Here is a 16,011-nt window from a genome sequence, read left to right on the forward strand (position 1 = left end):
CGACCTGCCTCATCATAGTAATAATCCAGTCACTGTCCACATTCAGTGTAGATTTAGACATAGGACTCACAGACTTACCTCCTATTCTAACGTTATTATCCTCAGAGATTTCAAAAATGCACGAGAAATCTAAAAGACCAGACTGACAGTTCTTTGGGATTCCTAACTCTAATAACCTTCAATCCCCTATAAACATCCTCAAGAATGCACCCTGGATATTCTGATAATTTATTCCATCTGAGAAGTTTTAACACAGCCCTTACCACCCCTCAACCTCTGTGCACTATCAATATATATGTCAATGGTCCTGTCAATTCCTAAATTTTCCTTAATCTATTGGCTCCATTCTAGCCTTACTTCCTTCCCTGCAGCACATAATAACCAAACTACTCTACCTCAAAGCTCTCTAACTCTTTTAAACCCAAATTCTTCTGCTCTACCTAGCAGGCAAAACTCAGACTCTGCATTAATCCTTTGATAACTTGCCGTCTCTCCTACATTTGCAAACAATGATCCTCCCCACAGGGCTGCAGAGGACTCTGCAGAAAACCGCAAAGCACTCAAATTGATACCAAATGTCACATCTAATTTTTTCTTGGGACAACCACACGTCTCCCTGATCCTTTCACTTGTCTGGGGTCAGCTATTTGCTCCTTCCCCCAGCAATTATTCTAAACACTTTCTACTCTGCTTAAGGCCTCAACCATTCCTGATTTTAGTCACCGCCTATATGCTAAGAACTTCTAATTTTTATTTCTGATATGGATCTCTCCCTTTAGCTTAAGACACATATTCAAATGTTTGTTAACTATTTCTACCTGAATATACATGGTTAACTTTAATTCTCCGAACTTTATGTATTCCTCTCATCAATTCTGTTCCTCTCTTGGTGTGAACAGCCTTTAAAATGGCCCCCAAAGATCTCTGTCTTCTGATATTCAAATCTTTGTGTAGTCACCTTCTCCATTATACCATGGGTGATGTGTGTAACCAACAGATTACGGCAAAGGTGAGGATATGTATCCCGACATTGCTACGAAAAGGGTGTGACTTTCATCTGGGTCTCTCTCTTCTCCAACCCCATTGGGTCATTTGTTGTGGAGAGGCTCATGTAGTAAAGAACTTAAGTCTCCTCCTAACAACCACAGGAGTGAACTCAAAGTGCCACCTCCAGCCCAGTCAAATCTTCAGGTTGACTACCTCGTGAAAAGCCCTGAATCAGAATCACTCAGCTAAGTGGATTCCTCAACTTCAGAAACCGTGCGAAATATGTTTGTTGTTTTAAGCTGCTAAACATAGGGGTAATTTGTTACACAAGCATAGATGTCAGGATAGAAAACAGTAAGATTAATTATCTGCCAAAAACATTCTCTATTCAAACAAAGAGGGTTTTTTAAAATTGTCTTGATATTGCATAAATTAATCCAGAAACTTCCAACTAGATGCAATGTAGCTTCAGAGAGTATAAGGTTTCTAGTTATCTTTAGGAACGTAGACAAAGGCTTTGCAACAAAACCAACTTCAACATCGAAGTCTGTGCTGGGAAGGAAGTAACTGCAAACATATTTTAAGCAAATGATAAATACTTTTAAAAGTTTCACTCTACCCCATGGAATAATTTATAAATTTTATTCCTTTTTATGACAGAGGCAACGTGGCAGATTCATATTCAGTTTATGAAGATCACAATTTACATACAAGGAGAAAATGTGTCTACAATTTGATCCCATGCTTTGATTGTAGGGTGGCTGCAAGGTGACTGGCAACTCACCCAAAAGATACGTATCCCAGGCCCGCTGTTCCTCCCACCCCTCTTACTTAAGGGTTTTCAGGGAGATAATAAGAGTCATGGTCACACAGGCAATGGCAACAGCTGACAAAACAGAGCGAGGGCTAAGGAAACAGCAGATGCAAAGTTCTGCATCCATTTTTAGATATAGTAGGTCCTTATTATTCATGGATTCCACATTTCCAAATCCACCTACTTGCTAAAATTTATATGTAACTTCAAAATCTAACACTCCCGGTGTGTTAGCTATGCTATATTCTGGCATGAGTTATGCTACTGTTTGTTGGCTGTGAGTTCACTGCTGATAAAATCTGTGTATGATATAAGGTGTCTTTAAACAAAACACGTCTTAAACAAGGTTATATATTGATTGATGAAAATGTGACCAATGGGTGTCAAATATAACCCTGTACTTCCCCTGGAATAACTTGATACCAAATAACTACTTCAAATAATAAGAAACAACTGTATTTTATTTATTGTTCAAATTTACTTTTGATAATTGTGGCCCCTAATATTGTAGAATATACCTCCATCAAAATGGAATATATAGGCCCTGGCCGGTTCGCTCAGCGGTAGAGCGTCGGCCTGGCGTGCAGGGGACCCGGGTTCGATTAGCGGCCAGGGCACATAGGAGAAGCGCCCATCTGCTTCTCCACCACCCCCTTCCTTCCTCTCTGCCTCTCTCTTCCCCTCCCGCAGCGAGGCTCCATTGGAGCAAAGATGGCCCGGGCGATGGGGATGGCTCCTTGGCCTCTGCCCCAGGCGCTAGAGTGGCTCTGGTCTCGGCAGAGCGATGCCCCGGAGGGGCAGAGCATCGCCCCCTGGTGGGCAGAGCATCGCCCCTGGTGGGCATGCCGGGTGGATCCCGGTCGGGCGCATGCGGGAGTCTGTCTGACTGTCTCTCCCCGTTTCCAGCTTCAGAAAAATACAAAAAAAAAAAAAAAAAAAAAAAAAAAAAAGGAATATATATATATATCACATAATTGTTAGACGATATCAGAAGAGGCTGAACCAAGGAGGAGGGGCATGGAGGGAGGGTAAAAATTGACATTTATTGACCTCCTCTCCTACACAAATTATCCGAGATAGGTTTTGCTATTTTCATTTTACAGATGAGGAAAGCAAGGCTCTGAGAGGTTAAAACACTAAAGGTCACACCCTTGTAAGTGGGGAAGCTGAAATTCAAACCAGAGTCTAAGTCAAGGGAGCCACACCTCTGCCCACATGATGGCACTGCTGGCACACTGGGACACATGGCTCTGGACGTGGGGCCCTCTGGCTGCCCAGGAGAGACCTAAACCAAATACAGGTCCAGTAGCCCCTGAGATTCAGGACTGGAACCCTCCTCCCCCGATAATGATGTTACAGAGAAGGTATTAATTTATTTACTAAATTATTCTTAAAACCCTTCTTAAAGAAGTTGGAAGGCACTAGCCTAGTTTATTTATCTAAGAAAATCAGACCTATAAATTCTGCCCAAAACAGACCAGACAGAAAAAGTTGCTCAAAATTGAACATTTTAAATTTGTCACATAAAATTTATCTATTAATTAAATATTCACCTGCTTTATTCTGGTCATATTTTCTCAAAAATCTATTGGAAAAAGAGAAGAAAAGCATGTAGTCTAAAAATGGAACACTAAATTAATATTGCTAACTAATGGTGCCTAGCACAGTATCTTGCATGGACTAGACATTCAACAAAGGTTTACCAACCATATGGATCTATATGCTCTACTTTAGTCATATTTAAGTATATCTTCTTTTGTTACTCTGAGTAGCCATTATACTAAACACACACATATACACACACAAATACACACTACTTCCTCTCAAAATTACACATATTCTGCTCATATAGTGTTTCACTAAGCAAAAAATCTTAGAATGAAATACTATTTACTGTTTTGGTTATTAAATGTTTTTTTTTAAGAAATGAGAACCTGTTAAGAGTGTGCTGAAGGAGAAACAGGATAAAAAAAATGCAACTACTTATGAACACACTAAGTCACATCCAGCAGGATAAAGGGAATCTTTCCAACCAGAAAGTCCAATGTATAGAATATGTAAATATTCAGGCTTTGTACCTTATTCTAAAAGAAAGAAAGATATGGCAAATAAAAAAGTAACAGAATTTATTCAAAAATTAAATTTCAGAACTTTCCATAGGATTAGCATAAGTTTGGCCTGATCACCCATACATACACCGATGATGGATCAATGACCTATAGGTGATAAAAGAGTCTTTGTAATTTAAAACGAGTATGGTGGCATTCAAATAATTTAACAACCAGTTCTCTGCCTTATTGACTGTTTTAAGTATAAAAAAATGACATATTGAAAGGTACTTTATTATTTCATGCATTTAATATTTAACCCTTTGAGAAGTGAGTTTTCTTCATGCTCGCTGACGCCCCAGAGTGAGTTTTTGTTTTCAAAAAATAAAATTAGGTCCAGTTCCAGTTTTATTAACTTAAAATCATGTTTTTTTTTATAACTAACTTATGGAAACAAGAAAAACATACATTTGCCCTTTTTAATGTTGCCTTACACATTTTTAAAATAAAAAATTTTGTACAATAGTACTCTAAAAGGTCAAGAAGCACATGACCTTCATACATGAATATTCATACCACTCAAAGGGTTAACTAAGAATAAAAATGGTACACAAAACTAGATGATGTTATAAGAGTTTTAAAACATTAATGAAAAGATATTAAATAATATCTGACAAAAGACAATACAATTGCTATTTAGGATATTTCCATATTGCTTCTTGATTGGTGTCCTCACTTGCAATTTTTTTCACCTATGAATGGCATGAACATACTACAGGTGCTTAGAATACGCTGTTGCACAGATGAAGTTAAAAAGAGTAAGGATTGTAAAACTGTGATTTCCACATTGGGCAGCTGTCCAGGCATTCACCTTAGAGAAAACCCTGATTACAAGTACCATTTTAACAACCAGTTCGCTGAACTGAACAAAAAATTAGGTATTGGTTCTATAGATCTGGGGCAAACTGGCTGAATCCCATCCCTGAACATATCATTTTGGGAGGGAGAAAGATATGAATCTTTATAGTAACTTCTAGTTAACTAAAATAACTCATTCTCCAATAATTTTGAATAAATAGGAATGTATCCTAATATTTTACTAAAATTATTAATTTTATTGATAATTCAAATATTAGCAGTGTATTTTATGAACCAAATTTCCATTTTCAAACTATCTTAAACCTCAACACAGAGAGGGTACATATAAATAAGGAAATACAGATTAGTAATTTTTAAGTCATTAAAAATACTATCTCCTTTATAACAAATAACGTGGCAAACAGTAGCTGAGTGTAATATCCACATCCCAAGTATTATGGTCACTAAGTCTTTTATTTTTCCATCTGCAATAGATTCTTTGGTAGTTCAGCCTCCCTTTAGATTTCAAAAGAACAGCAGTAAAAGATAAAGGACAAAAAGTTTACATATTCAGCTTGACTATTTCTCATACATTCTTTTTCAAGTTTTGGTAGAAAAGAAAGCTGAAACCATTATTGAAATAAGTTTAAAGCCTACAAATGACAGTTCTCCCTGCTGGTGTGTTAACAGAAAGCTAAAAATAAAAGATATATTTTCTAAAATATTTGCTTTGGTCTCAAATGCTAAGAATACCAAAATAGTAACTACAACTGGTGATCCCCAATCAGCAAAGATTGGTCTTTCCAAAATTCATTTTTATGCATGGACTGGTGGCATGAGACCATTTTCCAATAACATTTTCAAGTACAACATGTTAAGTTCTTGCATCAACCTAAAAAAGTCTCTATGGCTCTGATCACACTTGAAACATGAAATACAAACCTGATAATATTCCCCTACATTTATAATACTGTTTGTATTTACAAAAAAAAAAATTCTATATTCAAATAGATTGGTGCCCCCCCACCCTTTTTGGAAATAAACACCTGAAGAGAGCTGGGAAAACCAATCTGAAAGACTTACTGAATGAATGTCCCTCTCATTCATAAGTGGCCTGCAGGATAGAAACTTTCTCTGATGAAAAAACAAATACGGCATTAAGGACTTCCATGATTCACACCAACCCCATTTTATGGCATAATGTCCGAATGCCCACAGATGAAAAATTTTAAACTGCATAAAGGCAAATTATCAATATTTTACCAATCCTCCCCTCACCCCCAGTTCTTACTTTCATTTAGAGGTTAAACTGGCTTTACAGACTCTAGTTACTCTTTATTCTCATCTCAAATTTAAGTGAAATAAAATGATCAGAAATACTCATAATTTTAAGAATGAATGTATAGTAATTTACTTATTAATTCAATTAAAACAAAAAGATTGCATCAAATCACATTTTGCTAAAACCTTATCCTTCATTCCACTTTTTAAGAGGTTGACAAATAGAAGATTGCAAAGGATTTTCATAAAGAAACCAGAGTGAAAGAGAGAGAAGAAGAAAGAGAAAGAAAAAAAGAGAAAGAGAGAGAGAGAGAAGAAACTAGAAAACTTCCAACCTACTGAATGCAGGAACAGTTCAGGAATGGGTCCTAAGTAACGATCCAATTAAGAAAGCAAGTAGTCAGAGGAAAAACATTTAAAATAACCACACCGTAGTAACTTTGACATCAAGTATGATAATAGTCTCTAAATCAATATAATTAAAAAACTTCAAGTCTGAAGTGACTAAAGCTGTTAATAAAAACATGAAAATATTATGACATTTTCTGAAAACAACAACAACAAAATGCTCTGCTACAAACTTACCAATGCCACAGTTATATAGTCTACCATCCACAGGTCAAGAGGTTCTGGTATACTGGAGGGGCACACCGGTTTCACTCGCATCCCAAGTCTGTGATTCAGATGGTAAGCAAAACATGGGGCCAAGATAAGTAAAAACCACCACCAACTCCTCTGTGGCCTCTTAGGAACTGATCGAGTAATATTAGTTAGAAAAAAGGCAGAAAGGGGGAAAAGAGATGGGCTGCTTTACCGTCCCTCTCCTAGACCAATCTAGAGACCTGGGTTCACGCTCAGGCTGTGCCAGTGACTAGCTGTGTAATCTTCAAGTGATTCTGGGCCCTCAACTAGCACAACTAGTAAAATGAGAGTTAGGCTGGTCAGACTGTATGGTTTCTTCCAGCTCTAAACCTTGTAACTGTAAAGGCAGTTTCTTTAAAAGTTTTTTGACAGTTGACAAATAGTATATCATGCTTTCATATCCATTAGTAAAAAACAAGAAATTCAAGCCACTCAACTACTACTAAAAGATATCAATCAAGCTACAGCATAATCAAATAGCAAAGCTACAATGTAACAGAAAAAGAAAAAAAGATGTCACATTTAGCATGTTCTAACCTGAAACAAAACAACTCAAAACTAAAACTGAATATAGTATGAAGCAGTACTTAGGTCATTCAAACAAGCTAACTAGTAACTATTAGTGTTTAATGTTCAGAAAACAGGATTGTTTGAAAATTCACTGGTTTTAGTATTATCTAAACACATTCTGGTTTTGGATATAGTAAAAGTGGAGTTAGTATTAAATTCCTAACCATAAGACTTTATTTGCTATGAATGTAGTATTTATATTACCTACTTTTTAAATGACAAATGATATACATATATATTTTAAGTGAGAGGAGGGGAGATAGAGAGACAGACTCCTGCAGGCACCCCAATCGGTATCCACTTGGCAACCCTCCCCTCTGGGACCAATGCTAGAATCAACCGAACTATCCTCAGCGCCTGAGGCCAACACTCAAACCAGTCTGGCCATGGGCTGTGAGAAGGGTTGGGGCAGAGAGGGGAAGAGAAGCAGATTGTTGCTTCTCATGTGTGCCCTGACCAGGAATCGAATCCGGGATGTCCACAAGCTAGGCCAATGCACTAGCCACTGAGCCAACCAGCCAGAACCAATATTTATATTTTAGACAGAGTGCTTTATATTTTTATTTTTGTATCAAACATATAAGTATATTATGAAAGTAGTTTAAAAGGAAGCCAGTAAACATTTAAATATTTAAGAGTAATTTAACTTACTAAATGATCTAGCATTAACCCAGAAGACAGACACAATTCCTCAGAATTATTTACTACTGACTTTCTCTACTGTATAACAAGATTACTTAGTACAGCATCATCACGATCACCATCATCATCTGCAATAAACATTTACTAAACTTTTATACTATGTGCAAAGCATTCATATTAAGGTTACATAAATTATAAGATACAGTCTCTACAGTTGAGGAATAAAGTCAAATTAGAGAAACAAGGTTTATTTATAAGCACACTAAATAGTATTTTACAAATTTACATTATTAAGTATCAAAGAAGTATTACAGATAATACATGTTATAGTAATTCAGCAGAAGGCAAGCCCTACACACCATAATTGGTCAGTGAAGTTTTCAGGAGGAGGGACATAGAAGCGGCCTGGTAAAAGAGGAAGGCTTCAAGCTAAACATAGGGAACACACAGAAACTACACGCTGCTCTTTGGAACCTTATAATATTCTACCCCACACTAGTTATGTCTGTGAGTGATAAATGGACTGAACTACATCAAAAGTGCAGTCAATTAAAGAGGCATTGGGTGAGCAGTGAACACAACAGCCTATTAAAAGGATACTGAAAACGAAAGACAATCGATGTTGCAAAGTAGGTGCCAGTCTCAAAATTTCCAAAGACAGTCTAAGAGGAGAAAAGGGTTGAGGTGTGTTACCTCCAACCCCAAACACCGGTGAGAGAAGCTTCAAGATTATGGGGGAACATGGTGGGGGGTTGGAAAAGGGCTCCTTTGAGAGTGCTATGGGAACAAGTGTCCTTGCCTTTACGTGGGAGGGTAGAGGTGAGTGAGTGCTATCCTTCACCTAAAGCCAGGGGAAATGGCTTTGATGGGACCACTTGAAGAGCTTGGTATGTGTCACACACACGAAGAAGGACATGACTGAACTGGCCCCTGATTCATTCCTGGAAAATTTAGAGAGGAGGGCTGGATGAAGAGGCATGGGAGGGCAAATGAGAGCTGGCCAAATAGGGACGGCTCTCAGAGCTCGCCTGGGCAAAGACTGAGTGCCACCATGGACCAATGTGGGCCCTACGGGAAAGAGAGTAAACTGGGGTGGGGTCACCTGGGTCCATTGGTGGGTTAGGAGATTGAACAGAAAAACGAACATGAAGGTCCTGCCAGACCCAAGAGGCTAAGGAAGGAGTAAACAACCAATCAGAATTCAGACACATTCTCAATGCCAAGTAACTCGAGGTGAGGAATCTTGAGCAATTGAGTTGGGAGTTAAAGAAAACACATCTGCTGCTCCTCTTTCCTCTCTTCCCTCTCTCCGTGTCCAACCTGGGAGGCATCAGAAACCAAGACTGGCGAGACAAAGCAGGAGTAGGAAACTCAGTCAAGAAAAAAGTCATCGATGCCCCCTGTCCAGATCACTGGCGTCCGGCTTACAATCAGCAGAGCTAGGGAGTGGGCACGGGTGAGAAGCTTCATCCTTAACTCAGCTTGGTGTGGGGTTTTTACTTTTTGGTTCTGGACATCCTAATAATGAAACTGAGACATTTACAACTTACCTACTGAAGGACAATTATCTAAAAGCCACCAGAAAAGTCAAAGCCAAGTTGATCCATGGGCAGGGGATGGACCAACCTTATAGAGTAAATTGAAAGGAACAGTGAGTGACAAAAATAAAAAATAAAGCTGTTCTATAATTACATCCCACAAGTCTTGCCTTTTTTTTTCAGAGAAAGGAAAGAGGAGAGAGAAAATGAGAGAGAGAACAAGAGATCGATTTGGTGTTCCATTCCTTGGTTGATTCTTGTATGTGCCCTGACTGGGGATTGAAACCCCAACCCTGGTGTAATCAGAACGATGCTAACCAACTGAGCTACTCCCCCTCCAGAGCAAGTCCTGCTTTTCCACCTAATGCACTAACAAGCCAACACAGTGGAGAGTGGAGAAGTACATAAATGTGATGTTATAAAACAGAACTCAACTCACCCAGTTCCTCTGCCAATCCTGAAATGGTTCAGCCACAAACAAACCCAAAAATTTGCCACATGATTCAAAAATCTAATAGAAATTCTTAAAATTTGATATTAACAAACTCAATATATTTGACTCGCTTTAAAAAGCAGAGACTGTACCTTGCTTTCTGCTGTATCTCTAACACTCAACCAAGTGTTTCTTATATAAAAGGTTCTAAAGAACTGTTGTTCTCCTCTCCATGAGATGACTGTTTTGTTTGTTAGGAAATAGAATCTCAACAAATCTGTCTGCAGCTGAGATTGCTTTTTTACTTAAAAATATATTGAGCCCTACTGTGTACAGAGTTATAATATGGATTATTTTCATCCTTATCCTTTCACAGGCAGCCAGATCTCTGCAAAATGCACGTTGTATTTTTCAGCATCGTAATACAACAAAGGAGATCGCGAAAAGTTTAAACTTTCAAACAGAAGAAAAATTATACACACTTTTTAAGTTCAACAGAAAATTGCCAAAAGAAATACAGTATCACATAATGCTATTAAATGCAGAATGGTTTATTTTAAAAATAGAGGAACATTTTTAAAATATATTATCCAGTATTTTACTAATACTTCGCTGGCATATAATATCTTTTCTCTGTGACAGCTTGAATTAAGTGCCTACTATCTTAGCATTATATTATCATCATCCCTCTTTTAAAGATGAGGGAACCGAGGATTAGAGTTTAGTGACCTGCCCAAGGTCACAATGCTAGTAAGTGGTAGAGCAGCAATTTTAACTCCAGACAGTGTGTCCAGTTCCCAAGCCATGCTGACTATAATGCTGAACTCATTCCAAAAGAAAAAAAATTCTATTTAATAGTTATCTTTATAATTTGAAATATAAGGTATTGTCAAGTTTCAACCAGAATTCTATTAACAAACCCATGATGATGTAAATTTATTAAAAAACTCATCATGAGTAAAAATTCTATATATGAATACCAATAAAGTCTTAAAGCTGATATATTACTCACACTATCATTCTATGATATAGTATTTACAATGTGTACATGACTGTAAAATTTGACAGCTTGCTAAATGGTACATTAGAGAAGCAGGTCTTCTGGTATGTTTCAGAAACTGAAAGGTGTTGGCTACAACAGAGTCTTATTATCAGACTTTCATTCTCATACCGTATCTCAGAAATAAAGGCAAGAGACGGGTAGGAGAAACCCCAGCTATTTCCATATGAGTCTCTATTTCTCAATCTGGGATGCTCCCCCCACTCACACTCCAGGAACATCTGGCAATATCTGGGCAATGTTTATTGTCACAACCGTGTATGGGGGCAGGGAGTGTTATGGGAACCCACTGGGTAGCACCTGCTAAGCATCCTATAACATACAGGACAGCCCCACCCATTTCCAACACAGAACTACCCAGTCCAAAATGTCAACAGTGCCAAAGTTGAGAAACTCTAGCATCAGAGATTAAATGTCTGAGGCACTTAGCAGAGTGGGTGGAGTGAGTGTTAGAGATCGTAACTATAAACACTAAATCAGGAGTCCATGTCACACTTGGTGAAGATTAGGTGCAGCGCTCAAGCTGTGATGAGAGCACTCACATGGGCAGCCTCCTGCGTAAAGAGAGAAAGTGACGGCAACCTCTATCAACACTCCCACCTTAAACAGTTGTGCTCCATTATTTTTTCTGATAAAAGAACAGGAAATTGAAAAAGCATAAGTAAAAAAAAAAAGTAGTTTACTGGAGAGATGAGAAAATTCTTTTATAAAAGGGTACACAGTTCCTCCACCAACCTATTGAGGGTTTCTATAACTTAGAGTAGGGCTCCGGAGGGTATGATATAAATAAGAACAAAGGATGTTGTGGACACACCATAAAGAACATCAAAATAAATAAATATCCAAGTGCTTCATTTTGGACATCAGTATTCTCAAGATCAAACATGATTTCAAGAAGCCTGGCTTTCAGCTCCCAAATGTATATACTGTATGTTCTCATGGTTTAATATCGTTCCTTCTTGGGACTTCCTTTCTCTGAATTTGGGGACCCTGTTTCAGAGGAAACAGTAAAAACTGGACACATAAGCAACTTACAAGACAGCTGACATAAAACAAAGAGCAGAACTTCACCAAATGTTGCCTTGCTTTGCGTGGTTGAGTACGTGCACACTCTCCTGGGCTTTTGCCTTTGATCCCTCATCCTCTGGTCCTTTGATGTTATTTGTCTTTCTACCTTCAAGCTTCACGAAATCTTTTTAACCTCTTCATCCCCTTCTAACTCTCATTTTCTTCTTTTTTACTTTCTTCCAACTATGTCCTACATTTCTCTCTCAAAAGTGCTAACCAGAATGGAATTATATAAGAATTTTGCCATTAAAAGAGTCAGATTTTAGAGGTTCTTTAGTAATAAATAATCCCCACAGTGCCCACCTTTCTTCGGCATACCAACACACCTAACAAGTGGTTAGCTGGCTCAACCACAAGAAAGAAGGTCTATCACCTCACCTAATTTTCAGACACCACCACAAGTCGCTTCTCACTTAATGGATATTGAACGATTGTTCCTCAGATCTAAAACAGGGCAAAATAATCTATCTAAATTACTCTTGCTTCACAGATACCAACCAACTCCCATGATCAACATTTACTAAACTTGTAAATGCTTGCTATCCAAGTACTATCCCAAATTTGCAGACTATTTGCTTCTTGATAATTACCTTCTGATAGATTGAAACAGTTAACTAAATACAGAGATATGATTCATCTAATTGACCTTGTTTGACATTTTGTCAGGATAAGGAATGACTCATTGCATCCCCAAAACGGTAGGCAAGGTACGTTTTACCCTCCTGCATTGCTTGGAAGGTTTATTCTCCCCTTAACTAAGTAACCAATAAGAGACACTGGTTAATTCCAAAGTTCCAGGTCAAGTTGGGTAAATTTGGTACTGTACTTCATAGAGTGTAGTGTAATGCTACGTGGAAGCTTGGCACATGCATGAGAGTAAAACTAATGGGTCTGATTACTGGGGAATAAAGGAAATAGATCCTGGGCTGTTCTGTGCCGGCTTACTTCTCAAAGGCAGCGGGGTTCAAGTCCCATGAACCCGGCCGTGCCTCTGAGCTGTCGCGTTTAAACGTACGTCGCCAGCACTGTACGGAAGTTTTAACAGTTCTTGGAGATAAGTCTCCGGCTGTTGCTTCCCCAGAACAGCCCCCGTCAACTCACCCCAGGCGCAGGGCGCGCGGCCCACAGCCGGAGAGGTGGTCCCTGCGCGGACCGCACGGGGTCGTCGCCGTGCCCACCCCACGCCCGCCCTTACCTTAGTGAGCTGCGCGATTTTCTTGCTCATTTTCAGGTGCAGGTCCTGGCTGTAGTCCATGCTGTGCCCCGCCTGCTGCGCGGCGGCCGGCGAGGGCACGAATTTGGCCGCCCCGGCCCCCAAGCCGCCGTAATAGTGCTGCTGCCAGTTCATGCCTGGGGTCGCCATCTTCCCGACAGACCCCGGCCGGGGCACCTGTCCCCGCGTGCGGAGGGCGGCCCGCGCAGCAACGGGGTCCGAGAGGCAAGAGCCGGAGCGGCCGCTTCCGGACCCCACTCCCGGCGCCCGCCAGCCGCAGCCTCAGGCGCCCTGCTGCCCGCGACCCCCGGGCGCCCCCGTCCAGGGACGGGGTGGCCCCGCCGACCCGAGGCCGCGGGCGACACCTGCGCGGGGCAGACGCCCGGGGTCCGGCGGCCGCAGCCCCGGGCCAGGCCCGCTCTTGCCCGCTCTTCAGCTCGCGCCTGCCAGGGGCTTGGTGGGCAGCGCGGCCCCGCAGCTCCCGCTCCCACCTGGCGCTAGGGACCCAGCGCGACGGCCACCTCCGGGGCTGCGGAAGGAGGAGGAAACTGGGCGGGCTGCTGCGGGGGAGGCGGGGACATGGGAGAGGACGCGGGAGCCGCGGCCCCGCCGTTACCAGGGCGCGCGGCTCCGGGTCCGTGGAGCGCGCGGGGACGGCGACGTCATTTCCCCGCAGCCAAGCTCCGCCCCGCGCCGCCGCCAGCTCGGCTCCCCCGGGGTCGCGCGGGCGCCACGCGAAGGGCGCGCTGACACCCCGCGCGGGGACTCTTGAGCCCGGGATGGCGGTAAGACCCGTGATCGCGCGTGCAGCTCCAGGTAAAATATTCTGCAGAGAAGATGCGGTCGTGGGCACCTTGGGTTTGCAGAACGCGTGAGGATTTACTGAGCCTTTCCACGTGCATCACCGCGTGCGAGGGCCCAAGTGGCTCTCCCCCAGGAACCGCGAGTTCACGTCCAGCTCCTGCCCAGCGCTGGCCTCAGCACCCGAGATCTAGGCACTGAAACCGCGGGGAATTTGACAGTCCCTGCCCTGACTCACACTTCCAAATTCACAAAGATCTGATTGTTTACCATGTCTTAGGCCGTGTGAACTGCTCCTCACTCAAAGCCAAGTGACTGTATGAAGAGAGCAAGAGCCCACTGGAATACCATCGCTTTTTCTCAGTATGATGGAGCCCAAGACAATATAATGAAATGTAGTTGGTTTGAAGTAAAAAGGAAAAACAAGGTAGAAAAAGGTGTCAGCTTCTTAAGGATTTGGGGCTGGGCCAAAATGTGTCATTATTTGTGCATTTCCACCTTCCTAAATGTGTTTATTTCCCACTGATTTTTTGCTAACATCTCTACTCGTGCAGGTCAAGTGATTTTTCTTTTTAACATGTACCCCGTGTTGAAATAAGTAGGTCAGCCCTGGCCGGTTGGCTCAGCGGTAGAGCGTGGGCCTGGCGTGCAGGAGTCTTGGGTTCGATTCCCGGCCAGGGCACACAGAAGAAGCCTGCTTCTCCACCCCTCCCCCTCTCCTTCCTCTCTGTCTCTCTCTTCCCTTCCCGCAGCCGAGGCTCCATTGGAGCAAAGATGGCCGGGCGCTGAGGATGGCTCTGTGGCCTCTGCCTCAGGCGCTAGAATGGCTCTGGATGCAACAGAGCTATGCCCCAGATGGGCAGAGCATCGCCCCCTGGTGGGCATGCCAGGTGGATCCCGGTCGGGCGCATGCGGGAGTCTGTCTGACTGCCTCCCCGTTTCCGCTACGGGAAAATGAAAAAAAGAATAAAATAAAAATATAAATAAATAAATAAGTAGGTCGTCTTGGGGCAATCTTAACACAATATTGAAAAATGTAGAATTGTGCCTATTTTTAAAATATCTTTTTTCTATGCAGTATTGCAGAACTGAATTACCTCACATTATAATATATGATTTCTCTTTAGCATGCAAATAAATCATCATCTAAATTTGAATGGGGCCCAAATTCACAGAGAGTGATTGTGACAGAAATCTAAACCAACAAGGTGAAGTTTGAATTGGATCTTGAAATACTTGCAATTTCAGAAAGGAAACCTGAAATTGGCTACATCTTTTCCCAGATGCTAGGTACTCAGCCCACCGCCACCCCCAACCCAGAATAGACCTTCCAAAATTTTTTTTGTCTAGTTCCAAGGTTCTGAATGGAGCAGATGGCCAGAAACAAATATCAGGCAAATTGTGCTCTCTTCTTATGCGCTAATGATTAAATGAAATTAATGAGAATTAAGAGCTAGTGTTCTTTTATCAAATTGGAGACATGGAAGATGCACAACCATTTTAGGACTCTCACATCCTGTACATTCTAAGCAGATATGTATGTTCAAAAGGCCCCCTATATTTCCCAAAAATTTACAACTAAGTTTTACTAGGACAAAGAAGGTGCTTTTGTTTTTGTCTCTATGATATAGTGGAAAGAGTATAAAGGAGTAGAAACAAGGAGACCAAGGTGTAGCCTCAACTATGTCACCAAACATGTTTGCCACCCCTGAAATGCATCCTATGAAAAGACTATCATCAGTGCCTTCCCAGTATAAATTGGGAGTCCCGGGCTGCAACCCTGCTCCCCTGGTAGCCCACTCTGAACCGCAGCATATGAGCTGTCATCACTCTGCAGGGGTCCCCAAACTTTTTACACAGGGGGCCAGTTCACTGTCCCTCAGACCATTGGAGGGCCAGACTATAAAAAAAAACTATGAACAAATCCCTATGCACACTGCACATATCTTATTTTAAAGTAAAAAAACAAAACGGGAACAAATACAATATTTAAAATAAAGAACAAGTAAATTTAAATCAACAAACCGACCAGTATTTCAATGGGAACTATGCTCCT

The 16,011-nt window shown here is 41.2% G+C and overlaps 1 protein-coding gene across 10 annotated transcripts in view; it reads right to left on the reverse strand.

The window, feature by feature from the left end:
• The window catches only part of FAM184A (family with sequence similarity 184 member A), a 136,797-nt gene extending 123,343 nt beyond the window's left edge, over nucleotides 1-13,454 (reverse strand). For all 10 annotated transcript variants that reach the window (XR_010727683.1, XM_066248305.1, XM_066248303.1 and 7 more), the window contains exon 1: nucleotides 13,137-13,454. Coding sequence is in view for 9 of the 10 variants with exons in the window: in XM_066248305.1 (XP_066104402.1) it covers nucleotides 13,137-13,304 (168 nt within the window). In the remaining variant the exon portion in view is untranslated. The remainder of the gene's footprint in view (nucleotides 1-13,136) is intronic.
• Between the last annotated feature and the right edge of the window lie 2,557 nt (nucleotides 13,455-16,011).

This window comes from Saccopteryx bilineata, chromosome 12 (assembly GCF_036850765.1).
Source record: "Saccopteryx bilineata isolate mSacBil1 chromosome 12, mSacBil1_pri_phased_curated, whole genome shotgun sequence".
NCBI lineage: Eukaryota > Metazoa > Chordata > Mammalia > Chiroptera > Emballonuridae > Saccopteryx > Saccopteryx bilineata.